This window comes from Talpa europaea (assembly GCF_964194135.1).
Source record: "Talpa europaea genome assembly, chromosome: 5".
Taxonomy (NCBI): domain Eukaryota; kingdom Metazoa; phylum Chordata; class Mammalia; order Eulipotyphla; family Talpidae; genus Talpa; species Talpa europaea.
The window spans coordinates 101,765,088-101,777,866 of NC_140071.1; the positions used below are offsets into that span (position 1 = coordinate 101,765,088).

The 12,779-nt window shown below is 35.0% G+C and overlaps 1 protein-coding gene across 1 annotated transcript; it reads right to left on the bottom strand.

Annotated features, from left to right (window-relative positions):
- Positions 1–946: 946 nt before the first annotated feature.
- On the bottom strand, positions 947–11,768 carry LOC311170591 (afamin-like; the record flags this gene model as incomplete). The annotated part of the gene is given in 13 exon segments (XM_084232984.1): positions 947–1,149; positions 1,688–1,813; positions 2,543–2,610; positions 3,467–3,589; positions 3,591–3,708; positions 4,490–4,558; positions 7,103–7,218; positions 8,937–8,958; positions 8,961–9,147; positions 9,366–9,534; positions 9,867–9,983; positions 10,288–10,336; positions 11,744–11,768. Coding segments are annotated over 13 exon segments (1,392 nt in total).
- Positions 11,769–12,779: the final 1,011 nt, after the last annotated feature.

The following is a 12,779-nucleotide window of genomic DNA, read 5'->3' on the forward strand; positions in this document are numbered from 1 at the left end:
TAAATCAAACATATTCCTCAAAACCTAATTATTTGAACCCCCCCAAAAATTCCCACAAATTAAGCACTCATTTGGAAAAGAAGGGAACTCTCAATCAGAATGAAACTCCATGTAAGTGTGTGTGCACATGTGTATAGTGAGGGAGTGGAAGGTAAAGGAAGTAGGGGTGCTGAGTGCACACTTCCATATTGCATGCACCCCTACTTCCTTTACTTTCCACTCCCTCACTATACACATGTATTTTAAATTGAGCGTTGTTGGTACAAAGCCCAGAAAGGTGACACCCCTGAAACCTTTACTTCCTAATCCCTTCTTGCTCCCCTTCTTTTTCAGCTGCCATGAGTTCCTTTGCAAGTCAGTCTGACTATTTTATTAAGACAATGAGTGTTTCAAAACAGAAGAGTAGGAACAGTGATATAATTCAAGGATAATTATTACCACCCTCACTGATAGATGTTGAACTGCAGTTGAAGTTACATGACCAGGACTGCTGGAATTAGCAATCATGTTTCCTGACATTTTTCTTATCCCTGTTATCACCAAGGAGATATTGCAAAATGCTATCAGAGAGATGTTTCCTAGTAAGTTGTAGAGCAATTGTGCTCTCAAACATGGGCCTCAAAGAAACTGCAGGGAGGGCCTCCCTGGTGGCACAGGCAGTTGAGCGCAGCGCTGTGAAGCTGTCCGCATCCTCCGCAGCGCCAGTTCGATCCCGGCGGCCGGCTGGTGAGGGTCCCACATGGTGTGGCAGACCTCTCCTGTCTTGCCCCCTGCTCCCCTCAGCAGTGTTTTGGTCAGTCTGCCTGTTCTGTTCCCCGCTCTGTCTCTGGTGAATCCTCTCACCTTCCCGTGCATCTGGCCCATACCCGGATTCTTGTATCAATAAATAAATCTTTAAAAAAGAAAGAAAGAAACTGCAAGGAGAAGGCAGGGTCTTATAAGAACTTCAAATTTTTGCTTGACCAGAAATACCAGTTGAATTTCTGTGGAAAAGGAATAGATCTACCTCTTCAGGCTCAGTGTCCTCTGCTTTGCAGCACTTCTCCACCATATTAGAGAAATCTGTAAGCAATGACCGTAGTCTCTCTTTTATAATCTCAGGATTCAGCTTCACCAAGTTGACAAGAAACCCATGACCCAAAGGTGTCAAATAGTATTAATTATAGTTTTTTTTTTCTGAAGCTCCTGGTTTCCAAAATGCTTATTAACAGTATCACGAGTATCATTTGGAGATGGTGGTGTGTGTGTGTGGGGGGGGGGGTGTATCAATTTGGGTGATTGTAATAAAATTTGAATATTGCACTGGGGTCTCCTGAAACTTTCCTCCTGAACTTTTAAGATGCATTCCATGATAACCAGAAATTTTCTATTTCTTTGTAAGTTTGGTACTTCTCTAAAACTCTTTAATAGTCACTTATTACTTTTACAATCATAGCTAAATACAATATGACTCAATAAAACAGAGTACATAAATAAAAATAGGAAGTGTCTGATACAAATCTTTTAGTATCAATACACCAGATTTGTAGATCAAAACATCATCCGTGCCCAAACTGATGTTAGAGCTCACGCTAGCTTAAAGTAGACTCAGGTTAGTCAATCATATTTTCTGCCTGTTTGACTAAAGTAAAATTTTGACATCAATTTTTAATTGTTGGGTTGTTTTGTTTTGTTTCATTCTCTGAACCCATGGCATCTCTGTAACAGTCCAGGGGGGTTTCTGTGACACAGCACTCTGTCAGGAGATCCTCATACATTCCAGCAATTCTTAAAAGCTCTGGTGTGGACAGTTCTGGATGTCTCTTTGAATATCCTAAATAAGTCTGTGATATTTAAAGCATTTGTATATTAGAACTCAGAGAAAGAGTACAACACCAAATCCTGTTATCTTTTTGCCTAGTCAGATCTTCTAATACTGAGTCTGCTTCCAAATGCTATTTTCCTCCTCTTGTTTGATCAAGGAGTGGTTTAAGAGGAACTTTTGAAACGGTTACAAAAGTTCTCTTCCATATTATAACTTAAACTAACAATGCATTTACTTGGGAAGATAAAATTATTGGAGTTAACTATTATAATTATTTAATTCATAGTGTATCAGAAATGGTAGATTATGCTTGTAAATGCTTTAGAAAATAAATATTGTATATAATTCTATTTGAAATTGTGTTCAGACATCCTCCTTGAGATGGTGAAAATATGACCTCCTCCCCATGCTTTTGCCAGTTACCTCATCCTGTCACTTATCAAACATGAGAGCAATTACGCCTTCCATTCTCAATCATTGGCAGTGGTTTCCAGCTAACACTAAGTCCTTAGGAGGGGCTAAGCACTAGAATTAAGTTTTGGGCATAAGAGATAAAGATGGGCTTTCTGATCTTTATAAACACTTTCTCATTGAACTTTACTTCATCCTCAAGTTATGTGCTATTTTATAGCAGAGGAAATTAAGTTTCAAGACTATTTAAGCATCATCTTGTTATTAATGGAAATATAACATTTGAATCTAGATCTTATGGGATTACTACTTCATTGTTTTAAAAACCAAATTCGCTCTCTTCTCCAGAGATGAATGTCTTCTTAAGCACTTCAGCTGTGTTATTGACCATTTTCCTGATAATAGAGGTTTATGTATCATTCAACGTAAGTTAAAAAGATATACTGTGTTTCATGAGAGCAATACTTCACAAAAGTTTTTCAAGCAGAAAAAAATATCTTCATCCCGTTTTGTTCTGCGATCTTTGACACTTGATTAATCTTGGTTTTTCTAACATTGTTTCCATCTGACTTCTAAGCCCCATATGTGGGACAAATCCCTATATCCTAAAAACAGAGGTGCTATACCTTCAGAGAATCAAGTACATTTTTTAAATAGATGATATCATGAACCCCTTGTCAGGAATAAAATTGCACCTAAAAACACACCACCAATTTCTGTACATTTAGTGCATGTAACCAATTCCCCTGCATCATATATAGTGCTGTAAACCACTGTTATCTCAATAATGAAAAGGCTTCAAAATCTACAAAAAAACAAAAACAAAAAAAAAATACCACCAAAATGTTGCAAACACAACTTCCTGTTCCTAGCCTATTGATGTCAAATGTTCACATCCCGTAAGATTGTACCTTAACACTCTGGGTTTGACTCAGCATTCCTATTGTTGCTCTCATTACTTCCTACACATCAAATACAATCTGTATTGTAATAGTGATGATAGAGGAGATGGAAGAGAAAAAAATGAAAATAAAAATTGCTTTCATTTATCAAGCACATAAGCCAAATGACCTAAATGTTTCCTTCTTTTATCCAAATAGCCAAAATAGGTCAAATCATAAGTTTCTGCCACAATAGGTCAAATCATAAGTTTCTGTTTGCCTTATAAATGTATATATCATATATACAATATACATATTATACATAGACCAAAATTAATATAGAGTCATATAAATTTCTATATAGAGTTACTCAGCAATGAAGTTCTCTTGGTCAGCATCTTGTTCTTGACACAAGTTTTCACTTTCAGTAAATTTTGCTTGTGTTAGAGTTAAGTCCTTTGGTCTATCATCTCCACTTGAGTAAATTATGCACTCCACGCTCTGCTATTTTCTTTTCACAGCAGTTTTTGATTTTGCTGGAGATTGAATCTTGTTTTGAATAAGAATGAAAATTTGACTTTATTTTCACAATTTCTTCAAGGCTGGATTTTTCTTCATAATGAGATGATTGTATGCGAAACCAACCATGTGTGCAACATATGGAATTGCTTCAGTGTTTAGTATGATAGTGACATTTATCCTAATTTTCTGTTAATCTTCATATTTATGAAATTTTATATTGACATAAGCTTTATTTCAAGGATTTTAGATGTTGCTGGCATGAAAAAGACTTATAAATCACATTGATTATTAGTATTAATATTTTAAGTACTCTACCACTACTCCTGTGATATATCAACATTTATGATTCTAAATGTAGTTTTGTTCCTATAAGAGTTCACCGATACTTCTATGAGGGCCCCCGAAGTCATGTTCTATAATATCTACAACCCTAGATTTAGTCTCTCTGAAGCTAGATTGTCAAGCTCATAGTAGAAACTCAATAAATATTTGATAATGAAAGAATAGTAACCAATGAACCATTGCAGCAAACGTCAAGTGAAGATTTCTTAAGTATATGAAGTTATTCTTCTTAACATTTTCCTATGAATATTATTGATTATAAGCTGTTCAACTCATCAATTAGTGTACAAATAGTGTATAAAAGCTTACTTTATTTTCCCTCTACTCTTCATCCAATTTCTGACCTCTATGTAAAGTTGTGGGAATAAAGCAGAGGTTGAAGTTATCTTATTTATACTTTAGTTGGATAATTTTTTAAAAGCTGACCTGGCCTCTAGTCTGTTCTTCATACTCTTTAGAATAAAGATGCACATTCTCCCTACTCTCTGTACTGTCTCATGTGAAATACATTGAGTCCCCTTCCAAACACCCGGCTCTTCTGAGCCTTTGCTCTGCCTTTGTTTAAGAAGTTTTCTCTGCCTGGAATCTTCGGTGAAGGCTGAGGGTAAGGAATGGTATGAGGCTTGAAATGGAATGGCAGGCAGTACCATATTTCTAACAAACCACATAGAGCCAAAAAGCCAGTCTTTGCAAATATGTTCACATCTCACCTATGTGAGGTGAGGCAGCATATATCTTGTGTACTTGAGAATTAAATTGTACTTTGAATGAGCTATAATTCAATACCTCTGATTCCTCCATAGTTTTATTTTATTTTTTTTAATTTAAATTTTATTTTCATATTCCCCATACAATTACAACCCCCTTATTTTGACCACAAGCCCTCCTTTCCCCACCCCCCACCCCCCTTAGAGTGTCTCTTGTTCATAGTTATTTGTTGATTTTGATATTTTCTTTCTTATAGTTATTCTTTTTCCTGGTCCCTTATTTAAGTTTTCTAGATTCCTGCTATGAGTGAGGCCATCCGGTATTTTTCTTTTTCTTTCTGGCTTATTTCGCTGAGCATGATCCCTTCCAGCTCCATCCATGTTGCTGCAAATTGCATGTGTTTATCTTTTTTGAAAGCTGAGTAATATTCCATGGTGTATATGTACCACATCTTCTTGATCCCAGTCATCTATTTTTGGGCATTTGGGTTGTTTCCAAAGCTTAGCTATTGTAAACAGTGCTGCTATAAACATAGGCATGCAGGTGCTCTTTGGAATTGATGTTTCTGTGTCCTTTGGGTAAATACCTAGGAGTGGAATTGCTGGATCATATGGAAGCTCTATGTTTAGTAGGTCCAGAAATCTCCACACAGCTCTCCATAGTGGTTGGACCAGTTTGCACTCCCACCAACAGTGCAGAAGAGTTCCTTTTTCTCCACAACCTCGCCAACATTTGTTGTTGCTAGTTTTTTTAATATGTGCCATTCTCACTGGTGTAAGATGGTATCTCATGGTAGTTTTGATTTGCATTTCCCTGATTACAAGTGATGTTGAACATTTTTTCATATGCCTGTTGGCCATTTGCATTTCCTCTTCAGAGAAGTTTCTTCTGCCCATTTTTTGACTGGATTATTTTCTTTGTTTTTGTCGAGTCTCATCAGCAATTTGTAGATTTTTGTGATCAGTCCTTTATCATTAGTGTTGGGTGCAAAAATGTTCTCCCAGTTGGTGGTATTTCTCTTTGTTTTTGTTATTGTCTCTTTTGCTGTGCAGAAGCTCTTTAATTTGATGTAGTCCCAGCTGTTTATCTTTGCCTTCACTATCACTGCTTTGGGTGATGTGTCTGTAAAGATGTCTTTGATGTGCATATCACATAGTATTTTGCCGATATTTCCTTCTATGTATTTTATGGTTTCAGGTCTTATGTCTAGTTCTTTAATCCATTTTGAGTTGTTTTTTGTGTATGGTGTGAGGAAGTAGTCAAGCTTCATTCTTTTGCATGTAGTGACCCAGTTTTCCCAGCACCATTTATTGAACAAACTTTCTTTGCTCCAGTGCATATTCTTTGCTCCTTTGTCAAAGATTAGTTGACCATAAATCTGTGGATTTATTTCTGGATTTTTCTATTCGATTCCATTGGTCTATGTGTCTGTTCTTGTTCCAATACCATGCAGTTTTGATGATTATGGCTTTGTAGTAAAGTTTGAAGTCTGGGAGTATGATGCCTCCATTCTCCATAGTTTTAAAGAGAAAGGTATTTGGGATATAATGTGGTCCCTTAATCTCAATTCCAAATTTCATTAAAAAATGCTCAATTATTAAATCTTAAAAAATCACAAATCAGTATATTGTATTTAATCAAACAATACCAAAAAAAGAGGAAGATTTCTTTAATTGGAGTACATAGAGGGACAGAATTAGTTTGGGACTATCTGCTGTCCACCACTGAAATAAAATATAATAAAACGTCTTTGTATTCTAATATTTAAACTATTAGATAAACATATTGTTTTATTGTTAATTTAAAATAGTAAAATTCATTAAAATCACTAAGCAAAAAGTCTATTTCAGCTAAAAAGTCAGGATATTCTGTTTTACCTTTGAGTACATTAAACGCTTAAATTATAATATTTTTATATATTTATACAAAATATATATTTACCAACCTTTGAAATAGAACAGAGGGAATGAGTTGTTTTAATTTGATGTATGCATTTATGTGGAAATACTGTTCCTAAATAACCTGAAGACACTTAGAGAAAGCAAATCCTAAAAGATAATGGTAACAAATCATTCCCTGAACTTTACTAGTATTTTATAATATCTCTAAAAAAGGATTTGTGTTATTAAAGAAAATTTCAATCTGCCCTAAATGAATGTTCAAAAATTCTGAAATCTTAAGACATTATGTCAAGGACATTTAGCCATACAGGGTACAATCTACTGAGGAATCTGAAAATGATCCCATAGAGAACTTATTTAACATAGAATTTTTTTAATTGTATTTGTTTTGTGTTCTTATTTAGCAATTTTTTAGAAATCAGATTTTATTGTGGTACAGCAGACACACATTAGAGTAATTTCAGAATGAAAAATGACTGCCAAAAATCAGCATTTTTACTTGGTATTAAAGAGTATTTATCCAGCCATAATACACTGCACAGCATCCCCTTCACAGTATCCATCATATTCAGAAGAAATATCTTCCAGGAGAGAGGTAAGTACTTTAAATTCAATCTTAGGGAATTTTTGTCTAAATATAGCAACACTTCTGGAAACAATTTGAACAGCAAGTAAGGTAAAAGAGAGTTCTTACTAATAAAGTATAATTATAATAGCTTCAGTAAGTGTTGGAACCCTTGTTTTTTAACAGATGTTATAAGGGCTGCATGACCCATTTGAGAATTCTAGGGTAATATTTTGGGCATCCCAAAGTCTTAGAGGAGGGCTGAAAATAAAAGACCTGATGTTGGGAAAATTGGACAGCACTATGCAAAAGAATGAAACTAGACCACTACCTATGACCACATACACAGATTTATTTAAAAAATGGAATAAAGACTGACATATAAGAGCTGAAACCATGAAATATAAAGAAAAAATACAAAAGCTTTCGAAATGTCTTTGAGATTAAGCTCCAATGAGGGAAACAAAAGCAAAAAAAAGCAAATGGGACTACATCAAACTAAAAAACTTCTACACAGAAGTTTTGGCAGAACAAAAAGACATCCTAATGAATGAGAGAAGCTATTCAAACATCATACATCCAACAAAGGAGTTAATTCTGGTGGGAAGGCGAGTGATGCAATGTGCTGTGCTTGTCCCTCTCTACTGGGGCGATTCCATTTTATGGAAAGCCAGAAGAAGACTTGTCAATGAAAAGAAAACAAAAATAAATTTTGAGGATATAACAGCAATTAGAGGCTACCACAGGGAAGGGACAAGAGGGTGGGTGTGGACAGAGAGGACATCGGTATGGTAAAGAGTAAAAGTTTGGATTTTTGGGGTAAACTTAATGTAGTATATAGAGATGTTGATTTATAAAATGCACACTTGAATCTATATAATTTTATAATGTACTGTTACTTCAGTAAAGGAAATCTTTTTTAAAGATTTACTTATTTATGCATACAAGAGCTGGGGTACAGGCCAGAAGTGTGGGGTGGGGTGAGAGAGTATTCACCAGAGACAGAGTGGGGAAGAGAACAGGTGGATTGACTGAAATACACTGCTGAAGGGAGCAGCGGGTGAGGCAGGACAGGTCTGCCGCACCATGTGGGTAGCTCCCTGGCGGGGCTGGAACTTGTGCTTATAATAGATTTCAATATAAGTCAGCATTGTGGAGTTTCCAATAAAATTCCTTTAGAATATTAGCACTGAAATTTATGACTTCAAAATAAGAGTGATTTTTGTAATAGTCGTCCTGAACACTGAGCTATGGCCATTCTTCTCCCCTTCCCATGCTGCCAGATGGCCAGTAGTTCTGTCTTCCATGTTCAAAGAACACCCACCCATGCACACTCCATCTGAGATCCAGAACCATGTTCACATATATTCAAACACACTTGTGACTTAGTTTTCAATGAGCATACCAGCTTTACAAAAAAAGTCTCTGCTTCTGTAATTACCAAATTATTGAAAAAAGAGTTGTGCTAAACGTTTATTTATTTAATATTTACCCTCAGTAAAAACTTCACCTTCCCTTTGGGAAGACTGTATTATTTCCTCCACTAGCAAGTTGACAACAGCTTCTTCTTTTGTAAGGCTCATCACATTAGAAAATATGCATCATCAGTGGAAGGATCTTGAAAGCAGGTCTGATATTTTGTTCACATTCATATCCTCAATACTGAGCATAGACTCTGGCACACAATACATACTGAGTGAGTTAATCAATCAGTAAAACCAACCACATTCCTGAGTACTAAACATCGGATGTAGCTTAAGAATAATTCAGTCAGATAATTTTTCTATTAAAATTGAACTTACTTGTTTAGAAAAGATTCTCTGTATTTTTACAAGTCTGGCATTTCTCTTCAGAACCCAAAGTAGGGAGAGGAGGAAGTAGTTCTGCATCCCTTTTCTTATTATGAAAGAAGCAGAGTCCTTGTTCAAAGTCAGCCTTATTGCAACAGTGCATAAAATTATACTCTTGTGCTTGCTCCTGCATAGCACATGTATCTTCCAGTAAAATTTCATCCTGAACAACAGAGAAGTAAGGACATCAGTTATTCACCAGGAAATATCTCAACCTTCTGACACAGTGACCAGTGAATGCTCCTTTAGGATAAAGGTTGTAATTTTCCTAATCTTACCATCAAAACATCTTTACCACACCCTTTATTACCATTCCACATTCTGGGAAGCCTTCTTTATCCTATCTTATCCTATCCTATCCTTTATCCTATAACCTCTTACTCTTTTTTTGTGCTGCCTATATTTCCTTGACAAAATGGCGTTTTCCCCTTCTCCCAAGGTGAAAGGGTCAGAGTGTAAATGTGTTGTTAAAATATTTAGTCTTGATGTTTGGTAGTAGTTCTCTAGAGGTGCAGAAGGTGATTCTATTTGGGGGGAGGCCAAGAAAAAACTATGTTAGAGTAGAAAACATACCCAAAAAGAGAGAGAAGGAGGGTGTCTTATTTCCATACACTTTTTCAGGCTATCAGCTGTCCCTACCTGTGTGCACATAACACAGACTGGAAGCTCATAGCCAAGTTTTCCTGTGCAATTAATAATATAAAATTGCATCTCTTCTGGGAAAATATTTTAACTTAAATATCAATGTAACGCAAAATAAAAATAAGGGACATAGAGTGTATCTCTTTTTTATATTTTCAAACCAAATTTCTCACAAGGTTGGCAAATAGGTTTATTTGTTTAAGAAATGCAAACAATTTACTTACAGCAATTTTTTAACACATTGGAAGTGTCTTGTTAGTCAAACATTTATCTCTGAATTGTATCATGTTTTTAACTAGCATTTTCACTTCTTCAAATGATATTTCCTGAATATATTGAGCAAAATTGAGGATGGTGCTACAGCAGTTCACACAGTGCACATAAAAAATCAATAGCAGAATTCCATTTTTGAGTTCTGCCCAGCAAAAATTCATAAAAACATTACTTGCTGACTAGACTCAGGAAACTAAGAGTGAAGGTTATAAAGTTTACAACTTTTGGACAAATCAATTGCTTCTCTTGGATTTAATGATTGACATTGTATTTACTTTTTGATATGGTTTCTATTTAAATTAGCTTTGAGAAATATTAACATTTATGGAATGTATCAAATAAGATTGACAAACACCATTATTATCAAAAAGAGTTTAACAAAACTCACATATATTCAACATTCTCCTCTATAAATTTCTGGTTGATAATGAAATCCTCTGAAAAACAAGCATATTTAGGAATTGGCCTTGCTCATAGATTGGATGTAGGAGTGACTAGAAGAGAGAAACTAAGCAAGAGATGGTTCTAAGACTTCTGGCGTGGGAAACCCAGACAGACAAGATAAAGAAAAGCACATTTGGGGTGGGGCAAGATTTGGTCTAGAGTAGTCTAAGTCTGAGTTGTCTATGCTTATAAGCATGAAAATATCAGGGAGGAAAGTGATATATGATTCCAGAAATTTAAGAAGAAATCTAAGCTGGAGATAAAAAAAATATGTGTTGTCAACATCTAGATGATATAAATGCAGGGTCTGGAGGAGACCACCTAGAAAACAAGAGTTAATTCAGGAAGAGCTGCTTTGGGGCACATCAACATTTAGAAGTCAGAGTTGGAACAAATACAGTAAAGAATGACTGAGGAGATGGAGCCAGTAAGAACTGGAGGAAAACTCAGAAATGAACAAAATGTTTTAAGGAAAAGGGAGTGATCAATCATGTCAAAGTCTACTGAGAGAAATCAGGTTTATTTAAGACAGAAATAACTACTGGATTTTACAGCATAGAAGTCATTGGTAACCTTGACTAGAGACATTTATATGTTCTCACCCATTTTTTTTTCTGTTTTGTTTTGTTTTTGTTGTTTTTAGTGAGGTAACATTGGTTTACAACATTGTTTGTCAGAGATATTGTTTGCCTACCTTGGCTTTTCAAAGATGTAGAAATGGCTTAAAATCTCCAATGTACTATTGTATGTGTCAATTTGTCCTTGTTTCCATTATTTTTTCCTTTATATATTTCAACAAATGTCATTTGGTTCATAAATTTTCCTGATAGCTTTATCTCTATTGAAATTTCAGCAATAAAATTTATTTTTCTTGCTTAGTGTTTTTATGTTGAATTTTATGTTATCTTATTGTGATCTATGAGTTATCTTTTGAAATTACACCAGAATTTGTAATAGTTAATAGTTAATAGTTATTGCAACAAAATTGAAAGAAAAATGTAAAATGCAAAGCAAATAAGAGAGAAAACTCATTTTATTTCTCTGGAATAATTGTATTCTCCTGAGCAGAGGCCAAAACATGAATATAATTCTTAAATTTCTGTTCAAAGCTAATATACAAACTCCCTCCCTGTGGGTGGAGTGATCTTTTCAGCATCACTTGCAGACTTGGTTCCTCTATATTCTTTCCTCTACCACCACTCTCCATCAATCACATGTCATGAGTTGTCTTCCTAAAAGATAGCCACTGAATCCATTTCTCTGCTTAGATATCATCTCAGTCCTCTGTTACCCATAAAATATTATCCAAACCCTTTGGAATAAACCCATGAGAATCTGGCTCTATTCTAGATAGCTTGTATATCTTTCTTGATCTTCTATTCCTTTCTATTTCTACCCACCTTGTAACTCCCCAAAAACATTCATGATGCTATCCTTTCATAACTTGATCTACTCCTTTTACTCAAAGAAATGAATGCTAAAGAAAATCTCAAAGAAAATCTTTGTCTTTTCCACTGGGACCATGCCCAGTATCAATCAGTCTCAACCACCCTTTGATTCACTCAACAATTTGTTGTCACCTCTCTCATGATCATATCTTCTTGCACTGCGACAAGTTGCTTTTTTCTCTACTGGAGCAACTGGACACAGTGACTGCACCCAGAACAGACATGATATCCAATGACTGCTCAATAGATACATGTGGAATAAAACCAGGAATGGATGAAAATATTGATTATATTCAATCAAACATCTACAGTGCAGTTAACAGTGATATTTTTAAATGTCTGTGAAAAAAAATTGAACAAGATTGTATTTGGGGTGGAGGGGTTCTAAATTTTGAGTAGCATCATTCTTGGTGAATACTCTAAATGCATTATTTTTTTTCTCATCTCCAGTTTATCTGTCAGAATACTTGAGTGGTCATGTAATGAACAACGTGTCCTGGCAACACTAAACATTGCTTAGATGGGAACATTTTTAAGTTTACCAAGTTGTCTAGTCTTTAGTGTTGTAAATCCATCCTTAGATGGCATTCATAGCTTTCAATAACCAATGCTCTGTTTTGTTTTTTTTTTACCACAATCTGCTTCAGGCAATGCTATATAAATCTATTCAAAGATATTTTAAATTTTCATAAGGAAGCAGACTACAAAGAGAAAACATTTGAAAATGCTTTATTTTCTATGATAGGAAAATCTTACATAAGAGTTTTTATCATTTCATTAATTTACAAAATGCTTTAAGTCAGTTAGAATTAAAATAGAGTTTACACCAAATCATAAAGTCTTCTTCTCCCTGCAATATGAACAAAAACATATTGAGTGTCAATTAAATGAATAGGTACAAATAGTAACTGGTTCTATTTTTCATATCATGAAAATAAAGATAGATAGGAAGGTCTCCTATCTGATGACATTCTCTGAAGCCTTGAAG